Source organism: Anolis sagrei, chromosome 4 (assembly GCF_037176765.1).
Source record: "Anolis sagrei isolate rAnoSag1 chromosome 4, rAnoSag1.mat, whole genome shotgun sequence".
Taxonomy (NCBI): Eukaryota; Metazoa; Chordata; class Lepidosauria; order Squamata; family Dactyloidae; genus Anolis; species Anolis sagrei.
Genome location: NC_090024.1, coordinates 167713392 through 167730975, shown reverse-complemented (window position 1 = coordinate 167730975; position 17584 = coordinate 167713392). Strand labels below are relative to the sequence as shown.

Below are 17584 nucleotides of genomic sequence, written 5' to 3'. Positions count from 1 at the left end.
CTATATACAAGCTGTATCAATTTACTAGGAAAGTAATTGTGATTTAATCAATATAAGCGAAGTGAGAAAATTTTAAGAATTTAGAAGGCACAGGAAGAGCAGAAGCAAGAAAAAACTTCCATTAGAAGAAATAACTTGAGGCCACAAGAAAGCAAACTGAGCTAACTTAAATACTTTAGAAGCATATCAATCGCAGCCAACGAGTGAAGGAAGAGACCCAAACATGGAAAAACCCAACATATTAAAACAAAGTAAAATTTTGACTGCAAGACGACACTCGATACAAGGAGACCCACCCCCACCCCCAAAAGAAAATGAACCAACTTTAAAAGACTTAATGGCGGAACTAACTAAAATACATGAGACCCAAGTGAAGATGCAGGAGACACAAACTAAACTACAAGAATCCCAAGAGAAAATGAGATCCTCACAAGAAAAACAACAGGCCAAGTTGGAAAAAATGATTCAAGAAGAAATGGGGAAAGTGAAAGAGGAGATTAAGGAAGAGTTGTCCACCCTTAAAAAAGAAATAGACGGAATACAAACCGAAATCAGTGTAATGAAAAAAGAGAGTCAAGTACAGAAAAAGACACAGGAGAAAACTAAGAAGAGGCTGGACACCCTGGAAGAAATATCAACAAGACTTACTAGACAACAAGAGACGATAGAATTAAAAGAGACTGAATATCAATTAAGAATTAGGAACATCGTAGAAGACAAACAGGAAAATCTAAGAACCATAATATCGGAAATAACCTCCAAAATCCTGGATATACCAGTAGAGGAGATGGACTCAAATATAGATAGAGTATATCGTGTACAAACCAACTACGCAAAGAAAAATGGAACGCCGCAAGACATAGTAGTACACTTAACAAGAAAATATCTTAGAGACCAAATTCTGAAAATCAACGCCAAGCAGCCGACATAACATAAAGACAGAAAAATTGCCATCATAAGAGAAGTACCAGCCATCATCATGAACAAAAGAAAACCATACTACTTTCTGACCGACGAGCTTAAGAAACAACAAATTAAATTTCGGTGGGAAAGGAAGGAGGGGATAATGGCAACTGTGAAAGGAGAAAAAGTATGGATAACATCTGTGGATAAAGCAAAAGACCTCTACCAGAGAATCTCGAAAGAAAAAAAACACCAGGCCAAAACACAAAGAGGAGACTCAACTTTGAGAGATGATGCTGAGACAGAAGAGAAAGATATGGAAATCCCACTGCCCTCAGAGGAGTTTGGCATGAAAAAGGGAGAGAAAAGAGCCAGACAAACACCATAGAAATCAAACCTCGAAGGACTTGATAGATTTAAATCGCAAAGATGGAGCTGAAGATTGTGTCCAATAATGTAAACGGTCTGAATACACCCAATAAACGAAAATCCATTTTCAACCACCTCAAAAGTCTCAAGTGTGATATTATCGCGATCCAAGAGACGCACATAGTGCAAAAACACAGCCCCTACTTAGAAAATAAACACTTGGGGAAGTTATACTACTCCTCTTCTATTGAAAAAAAGAGAGGAGTAGCATTATATATAAAGGAGAACTTGAATCCAGAAATAGCATTTAAAGACAGTGAGGGGCGGATGATAGGAGTTAAAATTAAAGTTAACAATTTGAGCATACTCTTATGTAACATCTACGCCCCCAACGGAGCAAAAAGCGCCTTCGTCAAACAATTGAGGGGAAAAATAGCTGAACACATGTGCGATAACTTGATGATACTAGGTGATTTCAATGGGGTGATGGATGGCAGGATAGATAAATCTGGAAAAAAAGCAAAGTGCGGGACACTCCCACAAAATTTCCTACAATTGAAAAAAGATTTAGGACTGCATGACATCTGGCGTCTTAAAAACCCAGAGTCCAAAGACTTTACTTACTACTCAGCAAGACACCACACATGGACACGCATTGACATGTGTTGGGCAACCAACCTGCTATCAACCAAAGTTAAAAATGTTAAAATACTCGCAAGAATTCTTACTGACCACTGTCCGTTAAAAATAGAAATAATAATTGGCCCACGAAATAGGAGGTGGAAGTTGAATGAAGCTCTGATTAGGCAAAAAGAAGATATAGAGCTTAGCAAAAAAACAATAAAAACTTTCTTTGAGGACAATAAGGATAAAGGTACCAAGTTGGAGATAGTATGGGACGCCTGCAAGGCAGTCATGCGCGGCCACTACATCCAACAAGGAGTCATCAAAAATAAGAAAAGAAGAGAGGAAAGGACAAAACTGGAAGCCAAACTCCAAGAAAAAGAAAGTCAACTAAAGAAGCAGCCAAAAAACAAAAAAATCCTCCTGGAAATAGACATACTAAGAAGAGAAGTGAACGCAACACAGCTAGAGTCAATGGCACGCAATCTGAAATACTTAAAAGCACATTACTTCGCAGAAGCAAACAAACCAGGGAAATTCCTCGCAAGAAAACTGGCCAAGAAGAAACAAAGAAGAATAATAACACAGATAACACAAGAAGGAAAAAACTATACCACTGAAAAAGATATCGCCGGGCAATTTAGTGAATTCTACAAAAAACTCTACAAGAAAGATCCGACCAAGAAAGAAGACATAATTGCATACATAGCAGATCAAAAAATTCCACGGGTTAAGGACAACGAGAGAGAACTTCTAAATGCCCCGATTAGAGAGGAGGAAATAAACAAAGCTATAAACGAAACACCAGGCAATAAAGCACCAGGGCCTGATGGTTTTCCGGCGCAATATTACAAACTTCACAAAGAAGAATTGGTAACCTACCTAAATGAAATCATGAACAACATAAGAGAAGGGAAAGATATGCCGGAATCATGGAAAGAAGCATACGTAACGCTGCTACACAAAGGAAATACCGATCCTGCGAATGTCCAAAATTACCGCCCAATTTCATTATTGAACTGCGATTATAAGATCTTCGCAGCGGTCATCGCTACCAGACTTAAAGAAGTGTTAAAAACAAGGATTAAGGAAGACCAAAGAGGGTTTTTACCGAAAAGACAAATGAAGGACAATATAAGATGTATTCTAAATGTAATCGAATACTACGAACAAAATAGACAAAAAGAAGTCGGCCTTCTCTTTGTGGACGCTGAGAAGGCTTTCGAAAACGCAAGCTGGGACTTCTTAATATCTACGTTAAAAGAAATAGACGCAGGATACCAGATCATAAACATAATACAATCCATCTATTCCAAACAATCCGCGAAAATAATTGTAAACGATCAATTCACCGAGGAGATTAATATACAGAAGGGAGTCAGGCAGGGATGTCCTCTGTCTCCTTTACTGTTTATAATGATGTTGGAGATTCTCCTAGAAGATCTGAGGATGGATGATACATTAAAAGGAACAAAGATCGCCTCGGAAGAATACAAAGTTCAGGCCTTCGCAGACGATGTTGTATGCACTGTAGAAAACCCAGCGGAGCTGACTACAAAATGGCTGTCAAAGATTGAAAAATTTGGGAGATTAGCTGGCCTAAAGATAAATAGAAATAAATCTAAAATACTCACCAAAAACATTAACGCAGAGAAGAAAATTAAGATCACCAAGGAAACAGGACTGGAAATAGTCAAAAAGGTAAAATATCTGGGTATTACCATTTCGGGATCAAATGCAAATTTGTTTAAAGATAACTATGAACGGACATGGAAATCAATCCAGAAGAAACTCAAAAACTGGAAACATCTCAACCTATCTTGGCTAGGAAGAATCTCTGCTATAAAAATGAGCATATTACCCAAGATGATCTTTTTATTCCAAACAATACCAATCATTAAAAACAATACATGTTTTAGAAAATGGAATAAGGACATCCTGAGGTTTGTTTGGGATGGGAAGAAACCCAGGGTTAAATTCAAAGCCCTAACGGATGCGAAGGTCAGAGGAGGCCTGGCAATGCCGGACCTACAACTCTATTTCGAGGCATGCGCGCTATCCTGGACCGTGGCGTGGGCCAACCTTGAACCCAAAAGGATGCTAAAGTTATTGAATTCATGGATCTGGAAAGATTATCGAGCTTAATGGAAAACCAGAATAAGGAGAGACAGATCAATTGGGGCCACTGTAAAGAATACCTAAAGAATATCCAGAAATAACTGACCAATAACAAACAAGCTAACTAAATAATAGAAAATATAGATCAGAATTAAAATAATAACAACAATAATAATAAATGAACGAATGAACGACCATTCAAATATTAACAATATGTAATCAATCTGTGGACCAAACGGAAGTGTCCAGTATTTTTTCTCCCCCCTACTTCCCCTACCCTACACCTTTGCCTGACACCTCTCTTCCCGCTCTCTCCCCCACCCCTTTACCCTCATCTTGTTCTACCCCTCTATAGGACCCAGGAACTCTTTCGCCCTAAGTTTCCAAGCTTTCCTATTTTTGTATTGTTCCCCCTCTTTCGATGTCACAAATCTAAGAAACTCAATAAAAAATATTGAAACCCAAAATTGTTGTTGCCTCACCACCCACAACTGAGCAAACGCTTTAACCAGGGGTCCCCAAACTACGGCCCGCGGGCCATATGCGGCCCGCCGAGGGCATTTCTCCAGCCCGCGCGGCCTGGCCTGGCCTGGCCACGCCCACCCAGCGCCGCTCCACCAATTGTGGACACCCTCTGCTCCGGCCGCTCTGCCTGTGTGGGAAGGAGAAGCCTCCCAGCTGGGTCCTCTGCAGAGCAGAGCGGCTGGAGCAGAGGGTGTCCGCAATCGACGGAGCGGCACTGGGTGGGCATGGCCAGGGAATGCTGGCGTGGTGAAGGCAGGTGAACTACAACTCCAAAACTTAAGGTCAATGCCCACTAAACTTAGTATTTTCTGTTGTTCATGGGAGTTCTGTGTACCAAGACTGGTTCAATTCCATCATTGGTGGAATTCAGAATGCTCTTTGATTGAACTATAAATCTCAGCAAATACAACCCCCGAACGCCACCAATGTTCACATTTGGATATTGAGTATCAGTGCCAAGTTTGGTCCAGATCTATCATTGAGTCCACAGTGATTTATGGAGGCAGGTGAACTACAACTCCAAAACCAAAGGACACTGCCCACCAAACCCTTCCAGTATTTTCTGTTGGTCATGGGAGAACTGTGTGCCAAGTTTGGTTCAATTCCATCGTTGATGGGGTTCAGAATGCTCTTTGATTGTAGGTGAACTATAAATCCCAGCAACTAAAACTCCCAAATGTCAAGATTCTATTTTCCCCAAACCCCACCAGTGTTCACATTTGGGCATATTGAGTATTTGTGCCAAGTTTGATCCCGACCCATCATTGTTTGAGTCCACAATGATCTCTGAATGTAGGTGAAGTACAACTCCAAAACGAAAGGACACTGCCCACCAAACCCTTCCAGTATTTTCAGTTGGTCATGGGAGAAATGTGTGCCAAGTTTGGTTCAATTCCATCATTGGTGGGGTTCAAAATGCTCTGTGATTATAGTTGAACTATAAATCACAGCAACTACAACTCACAAATGACAAAATCAATTTTTTGTGTGAAGGACATACATTGGGTTGTTAGGTGTCTTGTGTCCAAAATTGGTGTCAATTCGTCCAGTGGTTTTTGAGTTCTGTTAATCCCACAAACGAACATTACGTTTTTATTTATATAGAAGTGTGGGTTTTTGTTTTTTGATGGGGGGGGTTGCACTGCAAATAATATATGTGCAGAGTGCATAGGAATTCATTCTTTTTTTTTTTTCAAATTATAATCCGGCCCTCCAACAGTTTGCGGGACTGTGACCCGGCCCTCTGTTCAAAAAGTTTGGGGACCCCTGGCTTAAACCATGTGATAGGCATTAGAGAGCCTTTCATCCATATTATGATAAAAGTGATTAAAAAGTGGGAATTGGATCAAAACAATCGTGCTGTTGTTCCACATGAAGTTATTCTTTACTTGCTGGGAAGGGATTAGTTACTAATAACTGGTTACATTCATGTTCTAGCATGATTGAGCTCATTATTTAAAAAATATGATTGAATGCTATCCCGCTTCATTTTCTATATCTGTTCCATGACCGTCTCTTTGGCTGTGAAGCTCTTCTTATGTGTTTTAGATGTCAGCCATAATGTCAGTCATGTCAACCATTATATATTTATATGTTATTTATTGACTGTGTTTTTTATCTTATAGTTCCCATAATTGATTGGATTTTGTTAATTTTGTAAACCATGCTGAATTTTAAAATCAAATTTGGTATAAACACACACAGATAAATCATTGTGCTTGACATGAGTGGGTTAAATAGTTGTTTTTTAGCCCAATATACTTGGAACCTCTATATTTTAAGACGATCTTAAAGTAATTTTTTCATATACTTAGGATTTATGGTTATTAAGGCTTGGAGATTTTCCTCAAACTTTAACATCAAATCAGTGAATTGAAACCAAACCCATATAAGTATTATGAAAACTCTTTATACCTAATTTCTCAGTCCAAACTTCCAAATGCAGTTCAAATAATAATTCCTTACAGTGTTAAACTCTTTATTTAGAAATTCATCCATCAATAGAGATGAGAACTTGATATGGAATTCTCTTTTTCTGTTTCAGATGAATCAATCTGTATGTGCCTTTTTGAGATGTTAAATAATTTTTTATATCTGCCACTCTAGTTTTATCTAGGGAAACTATATGTTTGAAATCAATTCTGATAATTTCCCATCTTTGGCAATCTGCTATAGTGCCAACAGTAAGCCTTTAGAATAAACTATTTCAGTGTTGCAGACACTGAAACTCTGAAAATAGTGCTTTGTGGCCCGGTGTTGATATACCACTTTACAAAACCTTGGGTCTTTTGAACTGAAGGAGTGGCCAGTCAGGTGATTAATTATGTAAGCTCGCAGCAGAAGCTATGCAAGTGTTGAAGGCTAATGTACACATCTTTTAAGGCTTCAATGCTATTTGTTGTCCCACTATAGTAGATTCATTCAACCAAACTACTACTGAATATGTTGTCAAAGGCTTTCACGGCCGGAATCACTGGGTTGCTGTGAGGCTGTATGGCCATATTCCAGAAGCATTATACTGAATAGTTTGTCAACATTGTATGATCTCCCTATCTGTGGGGAATAAGTTACTAGATTTTGTGTGGATATGTGAAACTGGAGATAATAGCAAACTTTATTAGTTTCAGTGGGATGAACAATGGATGTACAAAGAATGAGGTTTAGCTTGTACAGGAAGACCTGAATGAATAAGTGAAACCATGGTTAAATGAAACCATGTACATCAGTTCTGCAGATGTGGGAGTCGTTATGAATTTATACAAACCTCAGCGATTTCAATGGCCTTGCTCAAATAGGAACTTGTAAAATGATTTAACTTTAAATTCTAACATAAGTCGAATGTACACTATGCTTTTCTTTCCCAGGAAAATGAAATTCATGAAGTTCAACTGACTAAAAAGGATGGGCAGAGCCTTGGTATAACAATTGTTGGCTATTCAGGAGTTTCTGATACAGGTGAGCTATATATACTTGGTCTATTTAGGAAGAAAGCATGAGGGAGAGTTTTTTGAATACATCTTATTTAATGTAGAAAATTCAGCTGTTACAGGATGGGGGGAATATTCCTTAACCATGGTGATCAGTTTAAATTACTCTGTTAATAGTTTAATGGCTTACGCGATTAAAATGTGTACAAAATCAATGGAGTCCTGTAGCACCTTAAAGATTAGACCTTAAATCCAATTTTCATTTCAAGTAGAGTAGACCTGTTGAATCAATGGAGCTTATTTAATGTTGATTTATCAAATTCCCATTGATTCAGTGGCTCTAGTTTAGCACACGGGCATTCGGTTAAACAGTGCAATGAATGTGATGATTATAGGAATGGAAATTTGGACGACGGATTGGATCACGACTCTAGTTATGAGATGCATTGTGTTGTCTATTGTTGTGTCAATATTGTATATTATGCTTTTATGGTTTTAAATTGTATATCGTTGATTGATTCTTATCCTTGTTGTAAACCGCGTTGAGTCGCCTGTTGGGCTGAGAAACTGCAGTATACAAGTAAAGTAAATAAATAAATAAATAAATAATACCCTCTCATCCCAGTTAAACCTTTGAAATGCAGTTTAACAATTATATGGCATAATAAATGTAGTCAGTAGGCAATCATACTCTTGATACATTATGTATTATTTACTTCAACATTTTTTGGAAGTAGGAGTCAAAACAAAAACTTTCCATTCCAATGAATTCCATAGTTATTGATCAGACTTTTATTACACTTTTTGGTAGTGTGAGGGATACATTTCAGATTTTAGAAAAATTTTAAAAGTAAAAATAAAAAACTAAAGTGATGTATTAATATGGGTGCTGCACTAGCTGTCAGGAGAGATGGTATGGTTTAGTAGTTTAGGATCTTGGGACCTCATCACATTTGGCAAATTTCCCCATCCTGGAACACTTCGCTGACACAGCCAGCACAGAGTCCGCCCGATCTCATCACATGACACATAGCTATTTCCGGTGCGGCTCTGTGATAGCTGCATTGGTGAAGTGTTCTACGATGGGAATTATGAACATAAGACTATCTGTGTTCAGATTGGAAATCATGGGGACAGCACAGGAGCACGCTGGAAAGGTACAGAAATGCAAGTGGTCAATGAAGGTCACTGGGTGACAGATTTGCCCTACTGCCCCATGGATCCCCTCACTGTCTCCTGCATCAAGGACCTCCATGGGATTGAGGCTCTTAGAGACAAGAGTTCAATTCTTGCTCAGCCATAGAAACCCACAGGGACTTTGGGCTAGTCACCTCTCTGAACATCAGAGGAAGGTAATGGCAACCCCCTTTGAATAACTTTGTCAAGAAAGCCCTGCAATAGGTTTATGTTGGGGTTATCATAAGTGGACATGAGTTGAGGGTATATAGCAACAAAATAGTACTAAGAAATGTTGTTCCATAGAACCCCAAAACACTAAGGTAGGTTCACCATAAATTACAGTCTTGAAGGCAAATAAAAAGCACCAGTAGCTAATTAAAAAATAAAACAGAGGTGTGGCCACAGTAGAGCTATGTGACCTTTTAAGTCTCAAAAAGGACCAACATGATCCCTGCCAGATCTTTGCAGTTTTGTTGTTTATTATGCACCTTCAAGTTGCTTCTAACTTATAGCTACATTGTCATAAGCGTTTCTTGGGAGGATTTGTTCGGAGGGATTTGTCATGACTATCTTCTTAGGGTGACTGTGACTTGGCCAAGATCACCCAGTGGATCTCCATTACTGAGCAGGAATTTGATCCCCCCCCCCCATCCCGGAGCCCAGAGTCTGAATGTAATCACTACACTATGTTGGCTCTCACTCCCCAATATTCTCTGTCACCCAAGCCCCCTTATTTTCATTCTTATCTGTCAAAGCTGCAGATTGACTAGTTTCTGGGACTCTGCAATATTTTTCAAATACATTAATAGTGCTCTTTGTTCCTCTTTAAAGTGGAATCTTCAGGGATTTTTGTCAAAAACATAATACCTGGCAGCGCTGCGGAACATAATGGCCAAATAAGAGTCAATGACAAAATTATTGCTGTAAGTTATTTTTTGTTGTTGTTTTTTGTTTTGTAGGTCTGAATTTTTTTTACATTGCAAACAAAAATGTTTGGTGAAGAGTGGAATGTTTTAGGATTGAAATAATCTCTTCTAGGGTATCTGTTTGATGTGTCATTCAGATGTAGCCATATGGGAATAGGCTTTTATAATCTAAATCCTATTCCTAATAGTGTGCTTCATTTAAAGGACTCATGAAATCAAGACTTTCCATATGTTTGTATCAATCACATGCAGCTCTCACTCACACAAAGTTGCATCACAGAAAAAGGCTCCCAGGTGGTTGCAGCTGCATATAAAGGGCATGACCATTGACCCTAAGTTAACCCCCTTTCATATCGTGTGATATTAAATTGTATTGGCTTGGATATTAATTTCTCTACTGTGAACAGAAAAGAATTCATATTCAAATGCCTTTCTTGCTTCCCACTTCTCTCGGCAGTTCCCTGCGTGCCGCAGAGGTCTGACCCCGGGGGGTTGGGGGACCCTTGGGAATGGTGTGTGATGTGATGTGCTTTGCTGCAGCTGGAAGGCAATGTTGACAGATCCCAGAAGAACAGAGGAGTAATTTAGGATTCAGCTCTGTGTCTCTTTCTCTGCTTTTTTTATTTTGAATTCTTGAACTCTTTGTTGCAGGGATTTTTCTATCTACACATTTCTTTCCTCAGTTTTAAAGCTTGCCATCCTCAGATGGGTCTCAGCTTTTAAATATTTACTTTAGTCTGATTGCTTTTTCATGGCAAGGAATTTAAGCAATATTGGTGTAGTCTTGATAATGATATCGGTGTAAGTTCAGTCCCAATTTAATCTCTGTATTCAAATATATTGTTTTAAGTATCATTAGACATAAAGAATGGCACCAAAATAAGCATTATAGGCAGATATTCTTAAGAAATCCAATTTGTGTCACAGATTACATTTTTTTAAATAAAATGCATGGTGTTATGTACATTAGGTGGATGGTATTAACATTCAGAATTATACAAATCAAGAAGTCGTAGAAGCATTGCGTAAGACGGGGTCAGTTGTACATCTGACATTGCTTCGGAAGAAACCATTGTACGCTGCTTTCACTTCACAAAGAGAACTAGATACAGGTAAATTTCTGCTTTGACAAACGTAGGTTCTCTTCCTCTTGTTTACTAAAATTTTGTAGATTAATACACTAACTGATAGTAGAAGTGTGTGGGGCTTACCATGGAGAATTTACAGATATTGCCTATCATGCTAAATAAAATTGTAGTAACTTAGCCTATAGTACACCAGTTCAACATGGTTAATTTCTGTGACTCAAAACTGTTATAAAGGAAAGAACTCTCATAATGGTATTATATTTTCCAAGTGCTAAATGCAAGGTGCATCATCTTAACTCCCATTAGCAACTGCATCTAATCCAGATGACAGAAAAATAGAGTATTATCACTATGTAGTCGCACCTTTTGCCAAACCCTCTTGGGAAATGTAGAAAATGATGAAATATATATTAGAGAGGGTAATATTTCTCTCTTTTTTATTTTTGGACATTAGGTAGATTTTGTAGGACGCATTCACAGATTTTCTTTTACAGTTCTGCAATTTTGCAATATTCAGTTATGTAATGTATATTGATTTCCCATCTGAATTCTATATTCTTACATTTTTATGCTTTCTCATATGATTTTGTATTGTCATTCTGTCCTTTTAATGGAATGCAAAGGAAAAGCCCACCTGCTTAGTTATCTGATTGAGGACTAAGGCTTTACAATAATACATTTGGAGAGGAGTTATCCATATTGAAAAGCTAACATAGTTGCAGTAGAGTCACAGTAAATATTTCATAACTGCATCACTGATAGAATGCTGTCTTGATCACAGTTCAGACAGATTCACTGGCACTGCCAGATGTGAAAACTAAAAAAAAATTGGACAATGAGGAGCCTCAAGAGCAAAAAGACAACTCTGAAAACGAACGCAAACAAAAACTACAGATAGTTGGTAAGTCAGACATTATCATTACTGGATAATATTAACATTTCAGTGAAGTTTTAGTAGCATCAAACTTAAATGTTAATGTTGTGAAATGAAATATTGAACAATTTACTTTTTTTGTGGCTTGCTTGGAGCTCATCCAACAGAGAAATTCTCATGTTACCCAAACCTCTCCTGGGGCAAAACGTTTCTGGCTTGGAACTAAGACTGCTGAAGCAGCCAGTTTGTCATCCAAGTAGGGGAATGAAGGACACAAATGTCTTGAAACTCTTGGCATTGGTTACCTCTCTTAGAGGCTACAGCTGCTTAAGGCAAGGATTCCCCCCGTGTAATATTTTTTTCAAGATGGCTGGCAATTGGAAGTATGTGAGTTTCATTCCTTCACCAGCTAGTGCCTCTTGAAGTTTACCAGACCAGCATACCATGAAACTGCCTGCACCATACAAGTTGTGACCGGAGTAGAATTGTCAAAAGCAAATAATTTTAACAGATATAGCAAGGAGCACACAAAATAATTATATTGAATGACACATATTAACTATTCCCATTTGGCTCTAAAGAAATAGGGTTACCTTGCACAGGCAGGTATGACCCAGCATGTTTTCCCATGTTATCCAGGCTTAACACAGAAGCAATATAATGACAGGTAACAATGTTATATTTTGAATACATCAGACACTGATTACTGGTTTCTTGTAAAAGTTAGTTATGGGTAGTCAATTAGAGGGATATTTGCCATTTTAATAGATTTTCCTTTATGTATTATAACAAGTTGTTTTCAAGCAGCATGTAACATGAGATAGCACTTCTTCTAATTGTAATGAATAAAAAGAATGGATTACATTTAAGAAGTTAAGTTCCAAGCTCTGGCAAGAGGACCAGTAATTTGATTGCAGTTTTCTAAAACCTTGGAGAGAAACCATCATCTCCACCATTTCAGATATTTTCGATTGAAAAGAAAGAGTTTACATAAAAAAGCAAACAAGCTGGTTTACCATGGAGCAATTGCTTGTTTTGAGCAGATGCTAAGGGTTATGTTTGTGGTTTTAAAAAAACCCAAAGCAATTGGATACATTTCCCACAAAGAACATGTCCTTGTACCTCTTTCAAAGGCAGCACAAGAATGTCTGAATGAAAGATTACTGTTTATTTCACATTAATGCTTTTGTACGAAACATGCTTTCTTTGAAGTCGGTTTTATTTATTTTGATAGAGTGAATGTTTGCATAAATGTGCTTTGGGTTGTAGCCTCATTTTGTCAGGTTTTGTCATGATTCAGTTATCATGCATTTTTTGGAAACTCCTCACTTTTCAAATTGTTGGGGGGAAAGAAATTACCCAATCCAGAACACTGTCACCTAACTGGTTTATTCCCTTCTGTCTGTCTATGATTATCCCTTGCCAAGACCACAATGTGTGTGGGAATTTACATATGTAGATGTATTTCTAGACTGTGGTTGAATAGTCAAAATGTGCTTACAAAGAAGGGCATGGACACTAACTAGATCCATGTCAACCTTCTGTCTCTCAACATTTCTGCTATAGGAAGAAATTGGTATGGGAACAATCTTAGAGAATAGTGTTGATGAGCATGATGAGATATGATTGTCATGTGTGGTCACCATGCTGGCAAGGGATCTTAGAACGGAAAATAGAAATACTATCTACCAGAGACCTAGAAATTCCCAGAGGTGTTTTTTTAGCTTAATTTTTTAAATTCATATTTTTCCACTTTTATGAGAGTCCTATAACTTTGATGCCCATGAAACCCAAATGCCAATTAAGACCCACATGTACTCTGGCAGCAAGAGTAGACACACTATAACAATATCATTCACAATATAAGTTGTACATCCTCCAGTAGAATACATGTCATCCTCCCTCAGAAATGCCACCTGCACTCTACATTGGATAAACAGATCAGTTTGCATGTAAGGGGAGAAATGGACACAAATCTAATATTACAAATGTCAAATCCTCAAACACCAGTTGTAGATAATTTCAGCCTTGCTGGACCCACAAAAATGTGCTTTGCAACAAAATAAAATCCTAAATAAGTTTAGGATGAGGAACTGTTAAAATGAAATATTTATAAATTTGAAACCATTTACAAAGATATGAATAGAGACAATGGTTTCTTGCACACTACATATAGAAATACACAGGTTTCATTACAGTTATTAATGATATTACCTCCAAAAGTTTTCCTAATTCAATGGAGCCGACTTTCAAGTAAGCAAAATGTCTTGCTTTTACATCTCAAGACTGAGATCTCTGTCATCTGATACAGTCAGTTCTCCACTTTCCCTGGAGTTGGGAACACAAGGCCCCTGTGAAAATGAAACACCAAGAATAAATAAATGAATGTGTGTGATATCTTTCTAAAACATTTAGGTCTTCCAGATGGAAGCTGAACATAGTATTGCTTTGGAGGACCTAAAAGTTCCTAAAAAGGTGTTCTCTCTACAAATCTATAGGTTCTTTAGCATGACTCCAGGACATTGATCATAGAGTCTCACTGGAGGATCTGAAGATCATTACAGAGAACATATTTAATCAAATCCACGAATAATCAAATCTGCAAAAGTCAAAATCACAAATGTCAAGTGATGACTGAATAACATTATGAAGATTTTGAGCCAGCATCATAATTTGCACCATCCTGTGTCCCATCTTACACTAACTGCACTGGCAGATAACTGCGAGCCTTTGGGAAAACTACAGTGTTTTGCTTTACCCGGGGGCTGTGTGTATACGTTCTGTTAAGATTAAGACCCTTTAACACAGAGGCACTTTAGGCAAGATGAAAAGATAACCAAATGAGTCCACCTGGGACTATTTTAAGGGAACTTAAAATAATACATTACAAAAGGAGATTTTGCTGTCTGCAGTCATCTCTCTGGAGTCTTCTGCCTTTGGTGTAAAGCGATGGTTTACAAATTGTTGCTTATAAGCTCTCTCAATCTTCTTTCTTGTGAAGCTTAAGCTGGTCAAAAGCTTCTGTTGTCACTGAGACTACTGGTATAAGAACACTGCTGAATGCAGGTGCTAAGGATGTCTGTTTTGGATTGTTTGGGCCTAGGATTACCAGACAACGCCCAAGCCTCTCTGTAACTCTGCTGGAGTCCAGCAAAAGAGCTCTATACAGGCAAATGGAATAGACCAACTAATGCTGGTCTCTAGGGTTTTTTAATGCTCCATCCAAAACTAATACAAAGGAAGGCATCTACACTATTGGGAAAGCCTAAACAGGGGGAACTAAAGCAGAGGAGAGGAAAAGGCAGAACCAAGACTGCTCATTAACCCTACACCCATACCAGTGTAACTGCTTGAAAGCCCAGCGGCATTAATTTTGTGCTCCATCATTGTATATGAAGAAATGGATTGAAATCTGTAAAAGCCCCTTGTTATGATAAACCAAGGAAAATTAAAATGCTGGCATATTCCTTCCCGCTCCTCCTCCTTTTTAGGTTGAAACCCATGTATCTCCTTGAAAACTTTTTGAGCAACAAGTGGGGTGTAAACTGCATTAAAATAAATATATAGCAACTTGTACATGTAGGCATTAGAGAAATGCTTTTGTAAGGAGGCAGGGCCGGATGCATCTTTTGTTTGATAAGCTGCTTCACTGCCAAGTTGCATCTGTTGCCTTTTTATTTCACAAGATGCACTATGCTGCAGCTTTTAAAGTGCTAACAGCCTTCTTTCCTGTGCTGCAGTTGACAAATTATAATGACACTGAGTAATGTTACTCTTTGCCATATCTGTGCATTCACAGAGTAATGGAAAGGATTTTAAACCAAGTAAGTGGTGTGTGGCAAGCAATTCAACATCCATATTCTTGGTGTTTTCTAAAATCCTATCTTATTGTAGAAAGATAAAAAAACCCATTTAAGATACAAGACTCTAAAAGAGTGTTTTCATACTGGTAAATAAATTGATCTACCTCTTTTGCGGAGAGCTAAAAGCAGTCATTTCATTTCAAACATCGTTGATGCTAAAGCACTGTCTATAAATGTTCACCCTGGAGGAGAATTTAATGGCCAAATTAAATTCCAAAAATAGGTACTTATATTGGAAATGCTGACAGGCACTTAATTATAATAGCGCTAAAGTAAAACACCACTAATTTAATGCCTTGTCTAAACTCTGGAAATGCCTTTCAAAGTTAATGCAAAAAGCATGTTTTATAAAATCTATTATTTCTGTAGGTGTAAGGGTGTTAAAATTTTTCATTCAAATTCTTGTTTCTTGAAAAGATTTGAAACCATGTTGTGTACTAGCAGCTACATCTTTCTCTAGATGTACTGCACTCATTGAAATAGACACCTAGCAGATTAGTAAGGCCTGAGCACCCATATGCATGGATTTTGTCTTTGAGTCTTAGATTAACTGGAACACTATATTTCTCTATATAAACCTGGGTTTTGAGGTGTCAATATGAGTCCAACCGAGTTTTAAGATTCTTGGGGAAGGCTTTCTCTCGGTTTCTTTGCCCTTACAAGTTTATATTGAGGACACATGGGAGGGTCTTCTTGGTGAGTGCTTTTATGCTGTGGAAATTTTTCCTATGGGAGGCTAGATTTAACACATTCGTGCTATCCTTTTGTTGGCAAGCAAAGGTGGCAGTGGAAAAATATTTGATCATTGTTTGTTGCTTCAGGACAGAGCTTTGCACACCTTTCATGTTGGTGCCACACTTTTTAGATATTGATCATTTCACAACACAGTAATGCAATTTTTCCTAGCAAAACGGAGATTAAACTAACCCCTTGAGATACAGACACATACATAAATTGTAATAACGAAATGTATGGGAATGCAACATATCTCATGAAAACCTTTCATTTTTTTAAAAAAATGAGACAATATGAGACAATAACATAAACTGCCAGGGGCGGCTCAACCCATTACGCAAAGTAAGCATTTGCAGTATAGTTGATTTTGCCCAGGGGCGCTCTTGGGGTGCTCTTGGGGGAAAATAGACCTTGACATATGCAAGTTGTAATTACAGGTTAGTTCACCTACAATTACGGGTTAGTTCACCTACAATCAAAGAGCATCCTGAACTCCACCAATGATGGAACTGAACCAAATATGGCACACAGAACTCCCACGACGAACGGAAAATATATATCAGTGATTGGTTGGGGAGGGGGCAAATACTGTTTGCTTACCGTTGAAAATTACCTAGGGCCGCCTCTGTAAACTGCCAATATTTTTGTCATTTCCCATTACATATCCATGACACATCTACATACTGCAGCTAATAAACTAACATATCACAACACACAGTTTGGAAAACTCTGTTCTAGGACTCTGATTCTTAAAATATGGGTAAATATGGGTAAAAACTCTGTGTATATTTCAGATTTTAATATTAATGTTCAAAAATAGGGTCCCTTTAGTTCAATGTTGGGGACACAAAAACTTGACAATAAGAAATGGTGAGTTTTTAAGTTTTTAAAAGTGTTTTTAATTCAAATATACAGACAAAGGAAAAACATGCTTATAAAATACAACAAAACAAAATGAAGAATAAAATGGAAAAATGAAGCAAAACCACTACCAGAGAAGACAAAAACAAGTTTTCATTGTATTCAAAACCAACTTAATTCCAAAACCAACTAAAACACCTTTGTATTGTCCAAGGAAAATTCCACAAACGCCAAAAGCAACAGCCGAAATCAGAACTGGATACATCACAGACCATCATTAACCTGATAGACAACTCTCTGAAGACCAAGTATCCATACTAGTGAAAGGAGGAAATTTTGCTGTAACCGCTACCAGGATTCCAGTAGAAAACATCATTGCCAATGTCAAATCAGCAATTTATCACCTCCCCGAGGAAGAAGCAGAAGAAGTAAGAGCAGAAACAGCAAGGATCCTGAAAAAGCCAAAACTTCCCCCCAGTAACATTACAAGGAAGGAAAGACATCAGAGACCTCAACTCAGATCCTGACATCATCATTCTCCCAGCAGACAAGGGGAATGCCACAGTAATCATGGGTACAGAACAATACAAGG

At 37.9% G+C, this 17584-nt stretch overlaps 1 protein-coding gene across 1 annotated transcript in view; it reads left to right on the top strand.

Moving 5' to 3' along the window:
- The window catches only part of PATJ (PATJ crumbs cell polarity complex component), a 196727-nt gene that overhangs the window by 20217 nt on the left and 158926 nt on the right, over window positions 1–17584 (top strand). Inside the window, exons 9-12 of the mRNA XM_060773627.2 lie at window positions 7404–7494; window positions 9477–9568; window positions 10542–10683; window positions 11441–11560. Of these exons, the coding sequence (XP_060629610.2) occupies window positions 7404–7494; window positions 9477–9568; window positions 10542–10683; window positions 11441–11560 (445 nt within the window). The remainder of the gene's footprint in view (window positions 1–7403; window positions 7495–9476; window positions 9569–10541; window positions 10684–11440; window positions 11561–17584) is intronic.